The sequence below is a fragment of the Chionomys nivalis genome, chromosome 6, assembly GCF_950005125.1.
Source record: "Chionomys nivalis chromosome 6, mChiNiv1.1, whole genome shotgun sequence".
NCBI lineage: Eukaryota > Metazoa > Chordata > Mammalia > Rodentia > Cricetidae > Chionomys > Chionomys nivalis.
In genome coordinates, this window is record NC_080091.1 from 41,393,796 (window position 1) to 41,416,704 (window position 22,909).

Consider the following 22,909-nt stretch of genomic DNA (forward strand, 5'->3'; position numbering starts at 1 on the left):
AGTCGGCTATGGGATCCATTGGCCACAGGGCCATTGAAACGTGTCCAGTTTGAGGGAAGCGTGGCTATAGAGGGGACAGGAGCAGAGGACAGGTTCTCTGCATACAGCTGTATCTCCAGGCTCTTCGACTGAGGTCTTAACCAGGCCACGTCCAGGGGAAAACAGGAACTGACCAACAGTAGGCTCAGCTGGGCTCACTGGACACTCCCCAGTCACTTCCCACCCACCACTGTCTAAATCTATACAGAGTTCATCCGGAAATGACCAGAGCACTCCTCTGGAGGTCCCCTCGGCTGGAGCAGATGCAAGCAGACAGAACAGGGCCAGGGGTTAATGATTCGGGATGGGATTCCAGGCTGGCAGGGCCCCCGGGGAACCAGGTGACAGCGAAGGGTTGCCCACATCTGTTCAGAGCTGAGCTGATGGCAAGTGGACTCTAAGGCCATGGAAACCAGGTCCAGAAGTTTGTGTTGAAGAGGGGACATGGAAAACCCTCAAAATGTCTGTGCCCCTGGAACCTGGGAAGGCAACCTTTGGGAATTGGGTCTTTGTGACTGTCACCAGCAAAGCTGAGACAGATAGTAGCAAGGAGGAAACAGACATGGCTGAGGAGTAACTGGGAACTTGAAGTATCCAGTCAGAAGCCAGGGAGGCCCAGACCAGTGGGTGCTGGGCTCAGCAGGAAGGCACACTCCCCACTCCCCAGAGCCACAGCGGCTCAGCAGCTGCACCGCACGCTCCCACTGTGGAGATTATGCCTAGCAAGTGGACACTTTTCACCAAAGCATGCAGAGCTGACACTGTGAATGGACACCCAGCTGGTGGCAGCCTGGATGGGCTGAGTAGGGTTCAGTGCAGGAGGAGAGGGAGGAGCTGCCCAGGACAGTGCCCAGGTGGCTCCTGAGAGGTTAGTGGCAGGTGGCAGCATCCCCGTAGGAGCAGTGTGGGGTTCAGGAAAGGGACCTCTGCCACTCACTCAGATGCCGGGCCCTGTATGCTGACGAGGCCAGTCCTCACAAAGCCCACCTGGCCAGAGGCCACGTGCCGGCCCACACACCAGGGCAGGCCAGGCACCTGGGCACCGATGATCTCGATGACATCACCAACACAGAAGGACATCTCTTCGGGCCCTGAGCCCTGGAAGTCAGCTACCACAGAGGCCAGGCCAAATCCTGAAGGGAGAAGGCCATGTGGTCAGAGCTAAGGCCCTGTGGACAGACAGGGTAGCCCTCAGACGTCTGTTGGTGTCCATAACTTGGCCAGAGGTGTGTGAAATGAAGCCTGCCTTCTGAGGTCTGAGGAGCTGGGCCTCTCTGTGGTCTTCAGAGGGGCCATTTGATCCTCATACCAGATGGGCCACCAAGGCTGAGACACTGGTGAATTCAGCCCTAGGCCACCAGCCTTCAGGAACAGAACTCAGCCTTACGCAGCTTAGACTGTGTGCATGCAGCAGGCACAGGAACCATCCAAACACCAGCAGGCTCCACAAGGGGAAGAGAAATCTGTTGCCATCCCCACCCCAAGGGCAACCTGAAGGATCAGTTCCTCATGAGGAAGGCCCAGGACAGGGCCAGAAAACTTATCCACCCTCCATCCTGACCCACGGATTTTAGGCCAGCCAGTCAGCCAAGCCTAGGATCTTCCAATGAATCAGTCTCAATGGGGTATCCTGTGAGTTCACATTCCTAATACTCACCCATCAGCTGGGCTTCAGGCGTCCCCGGTCTATCCATGGATTCATCGACAGGATCCCATGGGACCCTGAGAGTCCACCTGGAGTGGGGAGAAGAGGTCTGTGCCGTGGTCTCAAACTGGGGACAGGTGTGTCCTATAGAATGCTCAGGCGTAGCAGCCCTTCAGGATGCACATGGATCCCGCCCCTTCTTCCACATACCTGCCAGGTGTGCGGCTGGTATGTGTGGTGCTACCCAGGCTGGGTGCCTCACCCTAGGGGGCACTGCTGCCCCTGTTACCACGAGCCCGGCAGACCCCCCCTACCCTCCTCCCCTGGCAAAACACCTGCCCTGCCACTCTCCTAGAGCAACTGGGGCCAGCAATTTGAAGGCCCACAGCCCAGGCAAGGATCTGGATTTCGACTCCTGGATTCTATTTGCTCTGTGGCCTGGTCAAATTACCCCCACCTTGGGCCTCAGTTTCTCTTAGCTAATTCCTGCAGCCCCTCCTCTGTTCCAAGGTCTCAGGATGGAGATTCGAGCTTGGTACCTACTGGTGGAATGGAGTCAAGGGCTCTGGTTCGGCCTCTGCGGCTTCTGCCTTGGAGGATGTGCTGGGCGTTGGGGAAGATGAGTCTGTCTCCAGGATGGCCACTCCCAGAGGGACCCCTGAAGTCCGCCTGAGGGCCTGGGAGCCCTTCCTTGCACCCTGGGGTCCCAGCCTCATTCTCACACGGTGGTCAGGACACAGAACAAAGAAGGGCCCTTTGAAAGGACAGACATGGTCAACAGGGTAACCAGCCCTAACTTCAAGGAAACCCATAGTAAGGGCAGGGACCCTGCAGGAGCCCACTGTACCCTCTTCTTCCCACAATACCCATCTGTGGAGGCCCAAAGAAAGTCCCAACCTCACCTCCACTGACACTGTGAGGCATGCTCAGACTCACTCTGGGCCTCAGTTTCCCATCTGCACTATTCAGGGACAGACATGGGATTCCCATGTCCCTTTGCGCTTCAATGTCACCGAGGAGCCTGGCCTCATCTTGGTGTCCACCCATGGCCAGGGGAAAAAAGCAGTCCCAAGATTCCTTCCTGGGGACTCAAGACCTTTTTCTATGAGGCCAATAAGCTCAGAGCAGCAGCATGGGGTTCTAGACAAAAACCCCTCCTCTCCATTCTCTTTACCCCTTACCTCTTTGAGAGTCACATACAGTTTTGTTAACCACTGACAGTGTCTAGGGCACCTTATGCCACATCATGCCTCCCACCCATGACACTCCTGTGTCTAGAGCTGTCCCCCACAGTGTCCCCAGCCCCGTGAGATCTAACCACGGTCACCGTTGCTGCCCACCTTCCTGGGTGAGGAGGCTCTTGTGTGTCTGCTTCAAGGCATCCTTGTTTACATACATGAGAATGGCCGTCTCCTCCTCCTCACTGGGTGAAAGCAACCAGAAGGTCTGGTCCACCAGCAGGTTCTCCAGGCAGTGGTGCGTGAAGCCTGCAAGACCAGGTTTGACTATCAACAGGCTCTAGGAGGGACAGAGGACCCCAAGACCTCAAATACCAGACGCAGAGAGGACCCTGACAGACGGTTCTTCTCCAGACTCTGTGGGTCCCTATCTTACTATCTGGGCTGTTAGGGTTACACCTGCCCACTCACTCACTACTTCATCTGGCCTTGTGTCTTGGGGTTCAGAGACACCAAGAGTGCAGTGCTCTGCGCACTGTGATGTCGACGGTGTCCTCCATGCTCACTTCCATCAAACCTGTGCAGGCCTGTGGGATGCTGGGTGTCCCTGCCCGCACAGGGACCATCCATCCTGTTTGTTATCAAGGACTGCTTAGCTGGGAGGCCTGGCCTCAGTCCCTTTATAAAGTCAGGGCAAATGCTGAGAGAACCCTTCATTTACAAATGTCGGTGGACATGGAGGGCAGGAACTAAACAGGCTACTGTTTTCTGGATGGCAAAGTCCCTGACTGGTACCTAGAGAGTACACAAAGGCCAAGCTGACTGATATGAGACTGAGCAATGCAGCAGCTTCTGGTGACTCCTCCTCTGCCTGCCTGGGGGGCTGAGAACCGGTGAATCCACAGAGATTGCAGGTGTGAATACATTGTTGTCATCTACAAAGTCTTACAAACCACACCGGGAAACAATTGTACAACTGATTCTTTTTTTTAAATCTCATGTTTTTTGTTTTTCTAGACAGAGTTTCTCTATGTAGCCCTGGCTGTTCTGAATGGAACTGTCTCTATAGACCAGGTTGAACTTGAACTCAGACGTTTGCCTGCTTCCCGAGTGCTGGGATTAAAGGGTGTGCACCACTACCCAAATCAAAAACTCATGTTTTAAGTCAATTTATGAGTCTGTGTTGGTCCACATTTGAGCCTTCCTGGACAGCACATAGCCCACAGGCTATAGATTAGACAGGGCTGTACCAGGGTGTGCTTGGGTGTACACACCCAGCCTCCCTCTGAGAAACGCAGGGAGGGACTACAAAGCTCAGTCCCATATGTAATGCTAGGTTTCTCCAAAGGGGGCGCTACAACCCACTGTGGATGCCCACTGTGCCTTACCAAGAGCGTGGTAGGTGGAAAACTTCCAGATTTCTTCAAAAGTCTTAAATGTCACCACGATCCGGTCCTGGTCACTGTGGATGGACAGCAACCTGGCTGACAATTCCTTAAGAGGAAGAGACAGTGAGTGACAATACCCCCCGTGGCTTCAGAGAACAGGTGCTTGGCTCTGGAGAGAGCTTGAAAAATGGCCCTGGTTGGGATGACAAGTGTGGGATTCATTCCCTTACACTTCAAAAACTCATTATGGCTGTCCTCTACTTCCTATTGTAAGTGGTCAGTTGGGATCCAAATCCTGGAGCCAGCGGCCCAGAGGTACAGTTTGTTGAGCAGCTCGAGGGCCAGGGCTGTACTAGGGGTTTGGTGGTGGTTATGTGATACAGCGTCTCACTGAAGACAAAAGTCTAAGATTTTCCAGTGTGTAGCTAAAGGAGCTGCCTTCACACGGGCCATGATTCTACCCCAAGTCTGTGATGGTGACACACAGCCCAGTCCTGTCCCTCACTGTCCTGAGTGACTCTTCAACTCTGTCACCTTCCTCTTGTGTCCTTGCTGTCTAGGCCCCTGGGTTGACTCACGCTGAGCACACGGGCCACTTCCCGGCTGTCATTCTCCAGCAGGCGGAGCCGGCTCCTCAGGGCCTGCTGCAGGCTGGGGCTCCGCAGTCCGCTCTTCCGCCTCACGGCCAACAATTGCAGGGTCAGGTCTGAAGGAGCAGAAGGTGGTTCAGGCAGCTTATCTGGCCTGATGGGGGAGATGCTCCCCACAGCTTCCACTCCTCAGCAGGAGTCCATCATACAACTCCACAATGCCTGTAAAGGCCCGAGTGGCTGTTCCCTCTCAGCCTTGTTCTCTCAACTCTTTGTCTGTGTCCTCAAGTAGGGGACAGGACCCTGGGCCACCGTTTACCTCTCCAGTCGTGGTTTCCCTAGCTGTGCCTACCCTGTACAGAAAGAAGGGGATTCGTGTTTCATCCTTCCCATGGGCCAGCAAAGAGTACCCATTCAGCCAGGGTCCCTTAGTAACTGTTACCTTCATTCTCCCACTCCCACAACCCAGCTGCAGAGGTGGGCCCAACTCAAACCACCACGGGCATGCCAGGCACTCTGAAGCCTCCATACTGGCTCTTTCCCATCTTCAGAAGGGCCCCGCCCACACCTTTACCAATCTACCAAGAGTCCCCACCCTTAAGATGTCTTGGCTGGGAAGGGACAGCTGAGCTGCAGCCAGCTCTCCCGGGCCTCTCTCAGACAGTGTTCTGATCGCCACACATCCAGAACCTTGTGTACTATGACCTGGCCTGGCTCCCAGAACTGCAGCGTAGCACAATCCAGTGGGTCTTTCTTCATGGTGAATACCCCGTTTGTCTGCATGTTACGTGCAGTGGCCGCCAACCATTTGGGTTTCAGAGCTCTTGAGAGCTTCCCAATGTGGCTGAGGTGGCAGCCTTTTCATCTAGCCCAGTAACTTTGAATGCAAGCTGCCCGTGTGATTAGTGACTCCACCCTGTCCCCAAAATAAGATCTGTTGGCCCTGTGTGATCCTCTCTGCTGCTTCAAGACGTCAAAGCATCCTCGGCCCTGTCTCAGCTTTTTTTCCTGCTGTGCCCTGGGCCTAACCTGGGCTAGACCTCCCTCTGCTGCCATTTTCTCTAATGCCTCACCCTGGGCAGCCAATTTATCTGTCCCAGTGTTTGGAAATGCTAATCAAACTGGGCCCTGACCCTCAAGGTCACTTGCCGCTGCCTTCTCAGGGGCCGTTCTCTCCACAGAGGATAATGGGGTATGGGAGAGGAGCGTGAGGGAAGGAAGGAGAGATGCTGGATCCTACGTCCTTGGGATAGTCCCGAGCACCTGCCTGCATTTTCTGGCCTGGGGATTCTGATGTCAATATTCTCACCCCAAGTGGTGAAGGTCCAGAGTCTGAGCAGTGTGGAAGTGTCTGGAACAGTGGTTCTCAACCTGTGGGTCACGACCCCTTTGGGGTTGCATATCAGACACTTCCCCCCCAGATCAGGTTCATTACAATTCACCACAGTAGCAAAAATACACTTACGAAGTAGCAACAAAATGATTTTGTGGTTGGGGGTCACGACACCATGAGGTACTGTATGAAAGGGTCGCGACTTTAGGAAGACTGAGAAGCACTGCTCCAGAATCTCACGTTTCACAAGGAACCTGAGCAGTGACCGCTTTTGAACTCCCTTTTCCCTGCAAGGGCAGGCTCTGCATTCGCAATTGCCCAATGGTTCGTGCACCCCAAGCGACTACGGGCAGCACTGAGCACCCCAAAGGGGACTCCGAGGAAGATGGGGATAATGGCAAAAGAGAAAGTTCAATTGCAGAGCCGGGTGCTCAGGCCTCCCACAGCTGGAGACAACAGAGAGGCTCCTAAGGGAATTTCGTTAGCCCAATGCTATATGTAGTGCTTCAACTGTCCTCAGTAGATGCTAGTGTACGGGTGCAGAGGCAAGCACAGGCTGACCCTGACCTTCCAGCCTTTCTTGTGTGGAGACGCTTAGGATCGAAGGCCTATCCTTAGCACCCTGAAGCAGGAACCTGCATTTGCCTTGTTCCAGAAAATGTTAATGTGGCAAAGCCCTGGGTGGATTTTTGCATGCTCCCGAGACTCTCTACACTTGCTTACCTTGTGACTTGGAATGATCCCTCCCCAAGGCCCTGTATTGAAGTCTTAGTCCTTAGCTTGTGGTGTTAGGAGGTGGTGGGGCTTTCAAGGGGAAGGCCAAAGCTGGGTGTGGTGACTCATGCCTATAATCCTGGCACACAGAAGGCTAAAGCAGGAGGATTGCCTCAAGTTTGAGGCTACCCTGTCTCAAAGAACAAAACCAGCTGGGCGTGGTGGCACATGCCTTTAATCCCAGCACTCGGGAGGCAGAGGCTGGATCTCTGAGAGTTTGAGGCCAACCTGGTCTACAAGGACAGGTTCAAAAAGGGACAGTGAAACCCTGTCTTGAAAAACCAAAAAAAAAAAAAAAAAAAAGAAAGAAAGAAAGAAAAGAAACGAAACCAAAACTGGGGCTGAGTGGGAGTCACTGGAGAAGGCAGGGAGATTGCAAGACCAGTATCCTCTCTCTTTCCATTCCCAGCCATAGGACAAGTGCTCTTTCCTGACAAGCTCCCCCACTGTGACTTGCTGCCCTAGATTCAAAGCAATGAGCCAGCCAACCATGGTGAGCAGGAGGCCCGCCCACTCTACCAACTTACCTCTATGCTGCTGTTACAAGTATCAGCCAGTAGCATAGACCACAGATCTGGTCTGTTGTGAGACCCAAGCCCTGATGCTCACCTGTGGGATACACTGCCGTTTGGCAGGAACAGGTTTCAGCAGCCAGCTCAGCCATACTGGGGGGAGGAGCCGCATCTGCAACATACCAGACGAGATGATTAGAGGGGCAAGAGATTCTCCAAACAACCCGGTCCTTCAGAAAGAAGGCTTGGCACCCACTAGACTCCTTTCTCATCAGTCACCCGGGATGCCTCATAAAACCCCCCAAAGGGGGTAAGCTGTGAGCCTGGTAGCATGCTGCAAGAAACAGGTCCTGACCCAGCATGTTCTGGAACCCGATATGGGCGTCGGAGTGAATTAAGGTGTTCGGTCAGTATATGCAGCTCCATACAGTCTTACTCCCTGCAGCTTCAGGGCACTGTCCACATCCCATGGCTCTGCCCACTCTTCAAGTTCAATTCTCTGACTATGTCCCCCTTACCAGATGTCTTTCCAGATGCAACGGCAGCATGTCTAAAATTTGCTCTCGAACAATTTAGAAAAAAATTGTCATGTCTATATATACCCTCGGAGCGAGAGGCAGTGAACACGGAGAAATGCCACATTGGAAACACTCACTGGAGAGGAGAGTCGCTTACTCTGTTTCTTGTGACTTCTGATGCACCGCCCCCACCCTTCCAGGACTCAGGACTGAGGATGTCCTATCCACTGCGTAGCCTTGCTGCCAGTGGTACTCAAGACAGAAGTCTATAGACTGGATGGGCCTGGTTACAGCCATTCTGATGCCACAGTGTGTGTGTGTGTGTGTGTGTGTGTGTGTGTGTGTGTGTGTGGTGATGGTGGTGGTAGTGGTGATGGTGGCGGTGGCAGTGATGGTGGTGGCTGCAATGTTAGGGTTTACTTTACAACCCAGTAATTCCAATTTCTAAGCATCCACTCAAAAGAAATGAAGAATCGTGTCTGCACAAAAGCTTATACCTGTGTGCATGGCAGGTATCCTAACCATGGAGAGGGGCAGGCGAGATGTCCCTGCTGGTAAAGGAACTTGCTGCTGAGTCTGACAACATGCGTTCAATCTCTGGGACCCACAGAGCAGCCTCCCAAGGGGAAGTTTCTGGCCACGTGGCCCACAATGCTTCCCAAGCTCTCTCTCAGCTCTGACGCTGGCAGTCTCTCCCTGGGTGGCCTGGGGGTGACCCTCAGGACTTCCCTGCTTATCTGCATGTTCCCTTTTGCTTTCCTGCCCAGGAAAAGGAGAGCCATGGCAAGCTGTGGGTTCCCCAGGCCCCAGCCCCAGTCAACCCTCCCTTCCTGGGAGGACCATTTCCTGTTTTTGAGTCAGTACCAGACCACCAGGCTCCTCCTCTTCCTCCTCACCCAGGGGCAGAAGGCCCAAATGGCAGGTCTACAATCGGCAGGTGCCCAGCCTCCACACACCTCTGCATACCAGGCCTGCCTGGGAGGTTAGGGCTCCCTTCTCTTGGTATGTCATTCATTCTTGTGTCAACCAGGAGAGACTTAGAAGGTAGCATTTGGCTAGCTCTAGAGGCCAAAGACCGGACAGCTGAGCAAGTAACAGTCATTCAGCATGAGGAAGCTGAGAAATGGGAGGGCTGGTCCTCTTCCTCTCTCTTCTCTGTCAGGGCCTAAGGACAGCAGTGATGGGGCCCATGGGGTTGCTAAGGTTGCCTCTCAAGTTTTTCAAGTGGGGGAAACTGAGGCCCAAGTCTAGCAGTACCCAGTGGGCAGCCATGATAAGAATGAGCCCTCCTGGGATGTGGCCCCTCTGGCTTCCTCATTGTAGCGCCCAGCTGTGTCTGGGTAGCCACACAGCAGGTGGCACCATTCAGGCCTCAGGAAAAGACTCCAGTCCTGATTTGGCCCTGGTCACTATAGAGCCTGAGCCTTGGTTTGCCTTATGGGAGGGCACTCCACTCTGAGTAATGCAGGGAGCCAATGAGGACAAAGGAGGATAGCATTGCATAGACTAGTCAGTTCATCATGGGTATTTCTAGAATATTCTCTAGATGAGCAAGTTGACTCCAGGGCAACTTTGCTATCACTGAGGCTCTTAGAGAGGCCCCTGGTCAGCAAAGGACTCACTGGGCCTAGCTGCACTGCACCCAGGTCAGAAGCCTGGCCTTCTTTACTGAACCCAGTGGGCCCAGTGAGTAGCACCAGGGTACCCACGTGCTCTGTCAGCACGGAGGAGTCAGAAGTACGTGCAGTAGACAAGAGGACAGGAGGATAAGACGGCCTTCAGCAGCTGTACTCACCACCTTTGACTGTTGCCTCAGTCTCCTCAGGCCCTGCTCTCTCTTGACCAGTGGGCATGCTCACGCATACACTGTGGATCTGGTCCCCATGGCTACAGCCTGTTGGAGGCTCCTCGGGGCCCCGTCCCATGATGAATAGGTCAGAAGTCACCTCCTTCTCTCTGGAGCTCCTCATGACACACAGTGGCCTCAAGGCTAAGAGCTGGGCATGTTGTTGGCCTTCTGTGGAGAGAGGACAGTGGTCAGATGACGGGTCTCTTAGTGACAGGATGTTGTGGTTAGAAGCAGGTCAAGAGAAGACTGGCAATACAGGGTGCCCAGCACCTCCAAGATCCGGCAGTGAGCTTTGTTTGCCACAGGTGACCCCACAGCCTGATCTGGGGACCAGACCCGTAAGTTTCTGCATGTTCTTCCCACACCTCAGGCCATCTCACCCACCTCTTCAGACCCTCATGTCTGCCACGTTTTTACAATGGTGGGGCCTTTGTGCAGAGGCTGATATTTCTGCCCAGAGAACCCAAACCCTTCACCTAGTGAATCCCCCAAGCAACTTTTCAGAGCTCCACTTGACAACTTCCTCCCCAGCTCAGTGAGACAGATGAATTAGGCTTCCTCAGAGCCCGGCATCAAGGGGAACATCAAATCAAAGGCACCTCATCTGACAAGACAGGGTGGGTAGCGGTGCTGGGTATCTCCCTTCTTGCTCTCCAGGAGGTCCCTGAGAAATGGCTCAGTGTCCGAGCTGAGACAGCTGCTTAGACATCCTTGTAGATGACTCAACACATGTACAGGATGCTGTGGGGACAGGAATGAGCCCAAGCCTCCATCAGACACCTGTGGATCCTGATTTTCAATGGGATGACCAGATACCCCATCTAGCTAGGGGTGAGGGAATCAGCTCAGAAATGGGCAAAGAGGGAAAGAAGGGAGAATATGGGGATAAGGAGTGGAAAGGAGAGAGAAAGGAGGGAAGGGGAGAGAAGGGATCTCGGTTTTGTAGGCTATGGGGTTCCAGACCCCATGACCTCAGTATTACTGGTGACCCCAGGACCTGTTACTGTGCCTCACTGTTCCCTGGTGTCAGAAGTGATAGAAGAACAATGTAACCTGACAGCCATGTTCCTGAATGGTTCTATCATCCATCAGAGGACACAGAGCACCAGATGCAGGTGAATCAATGGAAGGGGCCACAGGCAGGGCTATGGAACACAGGCTAGACTCTCAGCTTTGGTAATTGTGACAGGGCTAGCTAGCCACAACACCCTCAGAGAGGACAAAGGGCCCTATATAGAGATTGGCTGAATGTCATTCTGATCACTCCAGCCCACAGGCCTCTCTCACTTCAGGACAGAGTATCTGCCGAGGGTTGGAGGCTTTCATCTCTGTAGACAGAATTGCCATGGGGACACCCTCTTACTGAGTCCACGGTCTGACCCTACCCTTTCTTACCACATACTGGGCATGGGGTACTCAGATACAGACCCAGAAACCCAGCTGGCAGAGTGGAACCAGTGCCCACATGTGCCACCAACTGCCTCCATGAATGGCCCATGCCTACTGATCTGTGATGGGGAACTCCCCCAGCAGAGGTAGATAGGGAAGTGGGGCATCTGGGCTCCCTTCAGATCTAGGATATAGGTCACAGGACTAGGATGGGCAGGAGCCCAGGCCTATGATGCAAAAAGCAAAGGTGCCAGCAAACTTTCACCCAGGACTAAGGGGTTTGCTGCCATGCCTGGGGTTTTGTTCAGTGCTTTTGCAGGGTGTAGTGGGGAGGAGAGGCTGGAGTAGAAAGGCCAGGGGTGCTGTGAGGTCTTCCCCCAAAAATAGGGCAACAGAACCTTTATGAGACTCATTGTACATTAGATACATCAGGACTGCCTGGCCTGGTTCCTGCTCCCTTCCCAAGAACTGCCCAGGTGAATGGAACTGGGCCAGCCAGCAGGCTTAGCTTTAGGAGGTTTCGAGAGACATAGGCCACACACCTACTCACCAGCTATCTACTGCCTGGGGCCAAGGCCCATGGAACTTCCACTTTACAAATGGGGAAACTGAGGCTGAAACTGTGCACAAACTTCTTATTTATTTATTTATTTAGAGACAGGATTTCTCTGTGTAATAGTCCTAGCTGCCCTGGAGCTCAATTTGTAGACCTGATTGGTCTCAAACTCACAGAGATCCACCTACCTCTGCCTCCCAAGTGCTGGGATTAAAGGTGTGTACCGTCACTGCTGGAGTGATGCTCATTTCTAGCAGTGGGGAGGAACCTGTAACTCCAGTCACTGATACTGACTGTGAGCCCAAGAGCCTTCTACCTGCTGTGCCCTGTAGCTTTCAGGAGGCTGGCCATCTTGTGTGTGGGGGGGGGACTTTCCCTGGGAGTTGCCCACAGAGACCCCAGCAGGGATTCGGCACAGAGTGACAGAACCCTAGATGGCTGAATCAGGAATGGGAGGAGTCAATGCAAGCCCCCATGGGCACTGCTGGCACCATGAGGACTGGCCCTGGCCTAACTCATGGCATCTCCCCTTCTACAGATCAGGGGTGGCGGGATCCCCATTCTGTTATTGCAATAAACACTGCTGCCCCCTACCCTGTGCCAGTCTCGTGCCAGGCCTGTGAGCAGCTGGGTAGTCAGTCACACAGCAGGGAGTGTCAGCTGCAGGTGGTTAGCTCTGTGACAAAAAGAGAGGGTCACCTAACCTTGGGTGTGGGCAGCTGGAAAGGGAGAGAGGCTCACAGGGAGGAGATTTGGGTCCCCAGGAGAAGTGGCCTCAGTGAGCCCCTGACCTACCTACCCATCTAGCACCTGCCTTTCATGGAAAGGCACGCGGACAAATCCTTCTCATTCTCCAACTATGCCTGAAGGCTAAGATCTGAGATAGGCAGATAGGAAAGAAATATCTCATATCAAAGGTACCAAGGGGACCCTGGGTCCCTACAGACACCTGTTCACCTCAACATTCAATCACAAAGGAAAATAAAACAAACAAACAAACAAACAAACAACTGCAGGCCCCAGGATCCTGGCGTGGCCCAATTCACAGCACAGGGACATAATTACAGACCAAGTCTGCCCTCCTGTCCCCTGTCCTAAGGGACGGTCCCAGCTCGTTATGTATGAGATCCTCCAGGACATCCTTCATGCACTGGCCCTATCCGCGTGACCCCCTCCACAGTCTAAGTCCAGCCTGAGCCTGGACTTGTGTCCTTCCCTGCCTTGGTTTAGCAAATGGTCACCCTGGTTCCTACCATCGCAGAGGCCTACTGTCTTTCTTGCCCAGGTCTGTGAGGATAGGTACATGCCCAAGGGGTAGGTGACTTCTGATCCCCTCTGGTGTAACACATTGGGGCCCTCAACCAAGTATTTGATCCAGACTCTTGAGTGAGGCCCTGGTCTATAGGGTCTGTGGCTCCCAATCACTGCCCCCTCAAGTCACCATGTCCCACCCCAGTGTTCTTAGTCTTTCTCTTTCTGCAACTTAGACCTTCAGGTGTCCCTACCTCCAGGCTGGCCAGTGTCTCTACAGAAGCTGACCAATGCCCACTAAACTTTCCATTCCTGGGTCAGGGAGGTACTCAGGGGTATCACATAGACCTGGGGCTGGGCTTAAAGTGTTTCTAGAGAAATAGGACTCCCAGCTGCGGGAACTTCCCACCTACTCATTGAAGGCCCCCAAACTGCAATCACAGTGGGGCTTAGGAGCCCCAAAGAGGACGTGGGCCCTGTCTGCAAATGTGGAGCCACCTCCTCCCTGCACAGACCTCCACAGGCTTGCTTGGCCTGCTCCAGTAACAGAAGCAACCCGGAGTCCAGTCACCTCAGCCCCAGATGGTATCCAGAAGCCTCAAAAGTACACTTGCTGGGTTCAAGCGACCAAAAGTGGTGCACGGAGTCTCCTTCCAGCCTTTGCCTTCTCCTCGGGTGGCAAAAGCATCAGGTGACCCCAGGTCCGTCACTGAGGGTCTGATCTCCAACGCCCACCTAGTTTACTGCTGGAACACAGAGACCTAGGACCAATCTCAGTGGGGGAAAATGTTCTATGCCTCAGTTTACCGACCCGTAAAATGAGAACGAAAACACCCACTCAAGGTGTTAGGAACATCAAGCAGGCAGACAGTACGCTGGCTTACAGCCGGCATCAGTACTGTAGGCTGTACGGAGGAGCCTCTATGGTTGGCCTTGCCTGTGTCCCAAAAGGTCTGGCTGGAGAACCAGCAACGGACATCCTGAGCCTAGGCTTTGTAGGACTGTTGAGTCTTTGCCTGGAGGTGGCAGTGTTCTCCACAGGGTGGGGACTTGGTTGGAAACAGGTGGTTTCAGATGAAGTTGACCTCAGTCCTGTTGGATATTGGATTAGAATGGTCCCAACAGACTAGGTGGTCATGCCAGATTAGAGTGAGTCTCTTCCTGGTCTACAAAGACCCGGGCACACAGACGAGGAGGGCACATGACAGAGGCAGGAGCCACTAGGACCCAAGCAAAGGCTGGAAGAAGCAGGAAGGACCCTGCATTGGGAACTCTGGAGGCTGTACCCTTCCTTGTCTCTAACTCCTGCCTTCAAACCCTAAGACAACAATTTCTGTCACAGTCTGTTGTGGCAGCCATAAACACGGTAACAGCCTGAAGGTTTTTCTCCTAGGAAATGGGCTTCACACACCCACATCGCGGCTTTTGTGACTCCACACACTTAAGACACTGGCATCCCGCCTGCTGCAAGAAGCTCCGTGAAGCCGGGCGGTGGTGGCGCACGCCTTTAATCCCAGCACTCGGGAGGCAGAGGCAGGCAGACCTCTGTAAGTTCGAGACCAACCTGGTCTACAAGAGCTAGTTCCAGGACTGGCTCCAAAACCACAGAGAAACCCTGTCTCGAAAAACAAAAAACAAAACAAAACAAACAAAAAAAAAACCAAAAAAAAAAACTAGCCAGAACAGTAGTTTGCCAGGCGGTGGTGGCGCACGCCTTTAATCCCAGCACTCGGGAGGCAGAGGCAGGCGAATCTTTGTGAGTTCGAGACCAGCCTGGTCTACAAGAGCTAGTTCCAGGACAGGCTCCAAAACCACAGAGAAACCCTGTCTCGAAAAAAAAAAAAAAAGAAGCTCCGTGAAACCGGCAACCTGGTGACGGTCACATAAAGGTGGCACCTTTCAGCACCCTCCTCAGGCTTCATCTTTACCTCAGCCAGGAGGATGACCCTCACTCGACCCATGCCACAGATGTGGAACCCAAGGTTTGGCCCAGCCACGGTCCCAGAAGCAGGGGACTATAAGTCAGGTGGCAGGAGTCTGGCCCCTCACCCCGAGCACAGGTCCTGGAGCCCTGGAGTCCTAGAGCCCTAAAACAGGCTGTTCCTGCTGAGGTCTCCAGAGACAGTAGTCAGTAACCCTAGCCAAGATATGCATTTCATTGGTTAACATAGAGACCCAGTTGACCTCACAGTGGCCTGGTCACAGACACAGGGGCGCCACAGCTCCATGCTAGCATGGGCGTACTTGTCATGGCCTGCAATGAACAAAAACTAGAGTTCAACACTTGGGGCCCACTTGCTTTTGAATCCTATGTCTTGTCCCGACCTCAAGGACGCATTCGCAAGGGCCAGATCACAATTAGCTGTTGGTCTCATCTGAGCAATCTTGACAGTCTAGCAGAAGAACCCTGGGGTGCTGAGTGCCAGTCTCTAACAGCTCCCTGGCAGGGTTCTGGCACAGCCCAACCCTAAACAAGCCAGAAGAAAGAGGAAGGTTGAATACTATTCTTAGATACAGTTGTGGCAAAGCCTGGCTCTACCAATCACAGCCGACTCACAAAATCCATGCCCCTGTCCGGAGCCCCCCTTACCTGCACTCGGCTCTTCAGAGAACCGCCTTCCAGGCCCAGGGACACAGGTGCCAGGTGGCCACTTCTGGCTCAGCTCCTTGCTGACTGGCCGGCCCACAGGCTGTCTGTTTCCAGCTGGCCTGGACAGGCAGGGGCCGCCCACAGCCGGCTGGCTGACTGATCAGTACTGCCACCGCCCCCGTTTCCTGCCCTGCTTCCTCCCTGAGCCTAGGGGCCTGGAGACCCAAGGCGGGCTGAGTACTCCAAGCTCTCCACTGACCGGTTGATCATTAGCTCCTTGTGGACCAGAGCCAGGCCCTGTCACTGCCAGCCCCGTGCTCTGTGGTGAAGGCTGGGGACACCCTCAGTGCTGAGATTGGGGAAGTCCACCGGAAGCCGGCCCTCAGGCCCTGCTAACCCCAGTCCAGCTCTCTGTTCCCTTTTCCCTGCTACACACATGCATACACATGCATGCAGACATGTGGGTGGCCTCAGAGACGTATGTGGGTACACAGACCTCGCACATATGTCTGCATGCATACACACAAAATACACATGGGCTGCTTTTCACTCCCCCCTGGCACCATCTCAGCCCTCTGATTCCAACGGGTCCATTCTGGAACGGGCCAGCCTCCTTTTCAGCTTGCAAGAACCACAGCCTTGGAGCCGACCTGAGCGGGTAGACACTTTCCCTTTCCCACAGACTGCAGCCTGACCTGAGAACTTCCCCATGACTTCAGGCCCGTGCAGCACCCACCCTGAAAGATGGGGCCGGTCTGCCCGCCACACTGGCTAGGTACTGTAAGTATTTCTCCCCCTGACTGTCTCCATTTGTGAGGGGTTCTGAGGATGTAAGTACACTGTGCTTCACCGCTCTCTCCAGAGAACACAGACCCGTGGGATGCTAGCCTCCCACCGGGCCTGTTTTTCTGAAAGCTGTGTCAGTAGAGGTCCCTGCAAGCCCACACCCATACATGGGTCTGGAAGTATTTCCTCTCCCGGCTATTGTCCCCACTGCGCCCAAACCAGTATCCTGTTTGTCTCAGAAGCTGCTCTCTTGGCCCAAGTCCAGGGGGATTTTCTGAGAGTCTCCCCCAGTGTGTGCAGGGACTACAGGGCCATCCAGTAGGGGAACTATCTTTCTGAGCCAGGGCTCGTCAGTAGGGTCATCCTGAAGTTATGAGGTACAAAACAGAACCACATAGCTCTGGCTTCCAGAGGACCACTCAAACCCCAGCCTGCCTCTCTTGAGATCCCTCCAGAAGGACCTGTCACTTTCCTGAGCCTCAGTTTCCCCTTTGCAAAAAGTAGAGTTTGGAGGCTCTCGGTTCCCACAGTTCTGATCCATGACATGGCTGTAGCATGTTCAAGTTGTCATTGCCATGATGCTGATCCCTTGGGTAGACCACACCATGGGACTTTGTGACAGCCCAGTGAAACTGTCATCTCCATGACCCCAATAGACTTGATATCAAATAGAGAGTTAATTTTCCCAGGGTCCCTCAATGTAGGCAAGCACTGGAACCAGGGTCTTTTCTCCCTTACCCCCTTACCCTTTGGTGTCTGTGTCTAAACAGAGGCAGCAGGCCCTATTCCTAGGAACCCCAAGAATCAGGCCCTACCCTGAGAGATGAGGTCTCCAGAGCATCCCAGGTGCATGCTTTAAACACCAAGCCAAACAGCAGTGGCCCCACTTCTCTTGTTTCTCTTCATCTTAGTAGCATCCTAGGTGCTACTGAGAAGCATTAGGCACAAGAGTGACCCGTGACCAGTTGCTCCTCACCCCGCCCCACCTCTTGTCCCAGTTCTTCTCATTTCCTCACCTGCCCCAGGAGGGGAAGTCACAGATGGAGCTACATGGAAGGTATGTTATCCTCCTCAGGGAGGTCTCGCTGACAGAAGCTCGCCTTCTGAGGCAGGTTCTCCCTGCCCACCCAGGCCAATGAGGCACACATTTAATGAAGTCATGGGCACAACTACTATTTTGGACTGTCCTGCGACTATTAAATGAAAAAGCAGGATGCATCTACGACAGGGAAAAGAGCCATCCCGGGGAGGCCATGGTGCCATTATACCACAGTGGGGACAAAGGAAAGTTCCCGGCCCTCACACCCAACGTCCTTGTTCTCCCCAAACATACTCTGAGGCTCTAATTCCACCCCCTCTGCGTAGTGTCCCTTGTGTGGCACACTCAAAGGCTTCTTTGGAGACAACTGTGCCATTGCAAGGATCTTCTGCTCCAGGCTCTACCAATAGGAGAGTCCACATGGCCCACCAGGATTCAGCTGTGGCTTGAAGCCCCAAAACCATGGTGGCCCACTGTATCAACTCTGACACCAGGATGCCAGGACTGACTTGGAGGGCAGGTAAGGCGGACAACAGAGCAGGACTTCCTGGAAGTGGAAGATTCTAAGCCAAACTCTGGAGGGAAACTAGGCAAAGATGTATTATTGTGAGGGGTCTCCCAAGGGACAGGTGAGCTCTGAAAACCACTTAAGCCCAAGTATATCCCAGAGGACTAAGCTTTTGGGAAGCAACCCACTCCCTAACACGGGCAGCTAGGAGAGGCTAGCCACCTGGCCCTGCGGTTAATCTGTAACAGACTATAAAAATGTTGAGCTCAGTAGAGCAGAGGCCTCCAGCAGCGCCTTAAAGATCATTAGAGAACATGAAGACAAGCATACTTTAAGGCCCAGAGAAGAAATGTGTTTAGCTTTGCTGACTATCGGGTCTGTTATAATTCTGCCATCATAATGGGGCATTAGAGAAGTAGCCAAGGATAGGCATGACCATCCTCCATCACCACTTTTCACAGCAGGGGACCAGGTCTGGCCTATAAGTGTGGTCTGTGGACTGCTCTGTTGAGGCCTCGAGGCAGATAGGGTCATGCTGGCCTGAATACCAGTGGCTCACTTAGGCCCCTGTCACAGACTGGGCATGCAAAGGCTCGGTGCTGGGGAATCCCTGTTAGGACATGAGATGGGGCTAAGAGATGGTGGGAGCAGGTGACTTGTGTAGAATACAGGAATGCAAACTTTCTCTACTCTGCGAGGGTGGATGCAGTCACACAGAGGACAGTAAACCATCTGTTTTCTCGTGGTTCTAAACGAAGACTTTTGGGTGACAAGGCAGCAGTTGACATCCTTCAGGATTGCACACGGGGAAACTGAGGCTTGTGAAGAGATTCGCCCTCGGCCCCTTGCACAGGAAAGAGGGACTTCAATATATTTTCATTTCCAGGTTAATTCTTAGAGATCAGCCCTGTCTACATATGGGTACAGCCTTGGGGATGCACCCTAGCCTGATTCCCTGTGTCAAAGCTGCCTAGCCCTGAAACCAGTGTGTGTCTCCGCAGTGTCCTGCAAACATCAACCAGTCTAAGCACATACTTCCCATGCACCTCTGTGAGAAACAAAAGACCTCTTCCCGGAAACTGAGGTTCCCCAGGCCATATTACTGCCCTCTAAGGTGGGCAGGAGGACTTGAAGCGGGGATTTCTGCAACCCTGCCCCCCAACATCAGCCACAGACTTAAAATGGGGGCAATAGCTCTGAGGCCACTTCGGTTGTTACGGAGGCACACACAGACCCACTAGCTTTCTCAGCCGCTTTCCGTTTCTTCACTCCTAGCCAAACCTCAACTGCTGTCGGTGTGCCTGCCACGCTACACACCCCAAGCTACCTTTGCTTCAGCTACAAGCTCAACATCAGCTGTGGATGCCAAAGGCCCCCTTCCTCATCTCTCCAACCAAGCAAACTGCATGTACCCAGTCCTCCTTTGTCCTGCTCTTGTTCCAGCTAAGTGCAAGGGGACTGCTTACCTAGAGCCTGGAATCAGGCTTGGCTCCTATATTTCCCTCCCGCCTCCTGTGGAACATCATGTATGGCCCTAGAGAGACAGAGGTGCATCCGCAGGCAAGCCCTCCCTGCCTGCTCTGAGCAGGAAGCCCCAAGGTGACAGTCACACCTGCACCCTTCACAACCCCGGAGCCCAGCTGTGATGTTTCCCAGGTGATGTAATGGAGGAGTGACCAGAGGGATCACTGCTTTGATGCCAAGCCAGGTGTGTACTGTGGGGTCTCTTCTCGTCTGCTATAGGAAGGGGCTTGCCCTTCGCCTCTATTCATACTATTCGTACACAAAAGACAACCTGGAGACAGACACCTATCTCCCACTGTTCACCCCCATACACAACTCTCCTCAGAGGTGACTGAGGAAGAGCAGGTTCTGGAGTCGACAGCTCAGATGAGTCCTCTGGATAGCTACCTCAAATTCAGCCTCCAGGTCTGCCTGGCTCAGCATCTGCTAGGTATGAAGAAGCGGGGGCACAAAGGAAGTTGTTATCTCTATTCTCATGATAGTTCAGCAGGGTAAGAGTAGAGATGGACCAGTGCTGAACATCAGAGATGTGGCCGAGCCACCCACAAGAGTTCACGGTCAAGTGGCAATGATAGCCATCGGGGCCAGACAAATAAAATAGCTCCACCCCCAGCACTGGGACAGGGCAGGCAATAGGCCAGTGACTAAATTTGGCTGTAGATGGGTGGAAATGGCCTGGAGGTGGGGTGCCCAGACAGCTGGGGCTCAGGAAATGTGACTGAATGCATTTCCATACGGTCATGGAGTGGCTGGAGGTGCCAAGAGGTCAGAGAGTACAATTGGTGGACTGATGGACTGATGAATCAACCATGGATAGGTAGATAAGCAGATAGGCCGAAAGGCGGGCAGACCAATAGACAGACAGACAGACAGACAGACAATAGACAGACAGACAGATAGATGGGTGAATGAATGGTTGGTGGCTCAACAGGTGCACACTGTGATATGTCTATGCCAAGAGGACACTGGTACTCACTTGAAAAGGTCCCAGTGGATGCAGCTAGAACAATTTGAGGAAGAAAATGAGGCAGCAGGTGGAGGAGCGCTCAACGCATGATGTCTGTTCTTGGCTGTCAGCTCGCCACATCCGCAATGAGCTAAAACGCAGGTGGCTGAGAACACCTGTGAAGGATTTTTCTTTTTCTTAAGAAAAAAAAAGATTTATTTTTAATCTGGGAAGACCCACCTTTCATATGGGCCACACCTTCTGCTGGCAGCCTCTGTAAAGGACGTGGAAGAAGGAAGCTTGCTCTCTTCGCCTGCCCTCACCCACTCAGGCAAGCCCATTCCCTCATTGGATTTGGAGCCCCGTTCTTTAGGAGTTCAGCATATACTGAAGAAGACCACTTGAGACATCCAGCCTCGTGGACTGAGAAACTACCTCCAGACATTGTTGAAGTAGCTGAACTAGAGATGGTAAACCATTCTAATAAATTCTCTTTATATGTTGACAAAATTTATATTCATTCTGTCAGTTCTGTTCCTTTTGAGAACCCCGACTAATACACAAGGTATAAGATAATGGCCCTAAATTTAGCTAAGCGTGGTGCTTTGAATGAGAATGGTTTCTATAGGCTTATATATTTGATTTGTTTTGTTTTTGTTTGTTTGTATTTGAAGACAGGGTTTCTCTGTGTGGTCTGGCTGTCCTAGAACTCACTCTGAACTCCAGACTGGCCTCCAATTCAGAGATCTGCCTGCCTCCACCTACTGAGTGCTGGGTCTAAAGGTGTGCACCACCACTGCCTGACCATAGGTATATATTTGAATGTTTGGTTCCTAGTGGGTGGACTGTTTAGGAAGGATTAGGAGGTGTGTGGCCTTGGAGGAGGTGTGTCATGGGTGGGAGTACTTTTAGGTTTCAAAAGCCCACACCAAGGCCTGTGTCAAGCTGTCCCTACCTTGGATCAGTATGTAAGCTCTCAGCTCCTGCTCCAGTGCCACGCCTGCCTCTTTGCCTCCAAGTTCCCTGCCGTGATTGTCACTGATTTATCCTCTGATACTGGAAGCAAGTCCCAGTTAAATGCTTTCATTTGGAATTTGCCTTGGTCATGACATCTTTTAACAGCAATAGAAAAGTTATTGAGACAGTGTCTTGGGGTTACTATTGCTGCGAAGAGATGCCATTGGCCACAGCAACTCTTTTAAAGAAAACATTTAGTTGAGAGTGTCTTGCTTACAGTTCAGAGGCTCAGCCCATTACGATCATGAAGGGGAGCACGGCAGTATGGAGGCAGACATGGTGCTGGAGCCCAGAGTGCTGCATCTTGCAGACATCTGGAAGTTGACTGTCACACTGAGGGAAGAAAAAGACCTCAACGCCCAACCCTACAGTGATACACTTCCAACAGAAGGTGTGGCCAAGATTAAAGGTGTGCAATCCAGCCTCAAGGTCTGGATTAAAGGTGTTTTTCGTCCAGCCTCCTCCACTCCCTAGAGCTTCTGTGGGCCAAATACATTCAAACTACCACAGACAGAAGGTAAACGGGGCGGTGGGGTGGGGGGGACACGACATAGGCCACCCAGTGCATTCCACAAACATGTTACTCTTCTACCCCGACTGCAAGAAACCTGACAATTACTCCCTAAGTGTACCATACATGGTGACCTCCCCAGGACAGTTTAGAGGGGACCAGAGCAATCCTATCATACAGACTCATGACCAGCAAAGCAAGGGGCCAGGGTCAGTACCAAAAGCAGGGTCCTGGGAACCCATCACCCAATTTCACAAACCCAGGCAAATCCTACTGTGTATGTGGAACGGGGTAGGGGGACACGCGGGGGCATTCACTCTGCTCTGCAGCCAGGGAAGACTTTTAGAACTCAGTTCAGTGATTCTTGAGCAGGTCTTGGAGGCTGCATAGGTGTAGAGTGCTGGGCCATGTGATACTCAAGGTGGACGAGTCCCAAATGGACCTGACAGAGGAAGGAGGTGGAGGCAAGCACATGCCATGGTGAGACACATCTGCAATGGTGGTCCCAGTTCTCCTTTACCCCCGAGGGGACGACAGTGGGGACAAAAAACAGCTGGTAACCAACCTCACCAGACACCTACATTTGAGCAACGGTAGTCCAAAGAGGGCTGACTTCCCCCATTCCTATCTATTACCTTAAAACTTGACAAGATGTTGACTGGCCCTGACAAGGCCCCCTTTGTCACTGCCAAGGTTAGATCAGCAGCACTGACATCCGTCACCACATCCTTGGCAGGTAGCCTAGATCAGAGCACCACTAGGTCACTAAGACTTGCAATCACAATTGCAGTCACCTTTGGCCAGCAGCCTTATTCCTGGATTCTCCTGTTCAGATTGCTGCCTCCGGTGTGGGGACAGGTGCCAACCAACCCAGCTGTTTACAACACCCAGCACCTTGGAAATAGCCTGGTGTCGGATAAGTCACACTCCCTCCCACACTGCATAGCAAGTGCAATGATAAAAAGT

At 53.0% G+C, this 22,909-nt stretch overlaps 1 protein-coding gene across 2 annotated transcripts in view; it reads right to left on the reverse strand.

Moving 5' to 3' along the window:
• Sh3tc1 (SH3 domain and tetratricopeptide repeats 1) overlaps nt 1–20,502 on the reverse strand; it is a 38,060-nt gene extending 17,558 nt beyond the window's left edge. The window contains exons 1-9 of one of the 2 annotated variants that reach the window (XM_057771900.1): nt 20,446–20,502; nt 9,773–9,991; nt 7,557–7,631; nt 4,829–4,956; nt 4,251–4,356; nt 3,025–3,171; nt 2,228–2,438; nt 1,697–1,773; nt 977–1,172 (exon numbers count right to left, since the gene is read on the reverse strand). In XM_057771900.1, the coding sequence (XP_057627883.1) occupies nt 977–1,172; nt 1,697–1,773; nt 2,228–2,438; nt 3,025–3,171; nt 4,251–4,356; nt 4,829–4,956; nt 7,557–7,631; nt 9,773–9,947 (1,115 nt within the window). In that variant the 5' untranslated portion in view covers nt 9,948–9,991; nt 20,446–20,502. Of the gene's footprint in view, nt 1–976; nt 1,173–1,696; nt 1,774–2,227; nt 2,439–3,024; nt 3,172–4,250; nt 4,357–4,828; nt 4,957–7,556; nt 7,632–9,772; nt 9,992–15,612; nt 15,713–20,445 lie in introns of those variants that run through there. The other variant, XM_057771898.1, reaches the window with a different exon arrangement.
• Nucleotides 20,503–22,909: the final 2,407 nt, after the last annotated feature.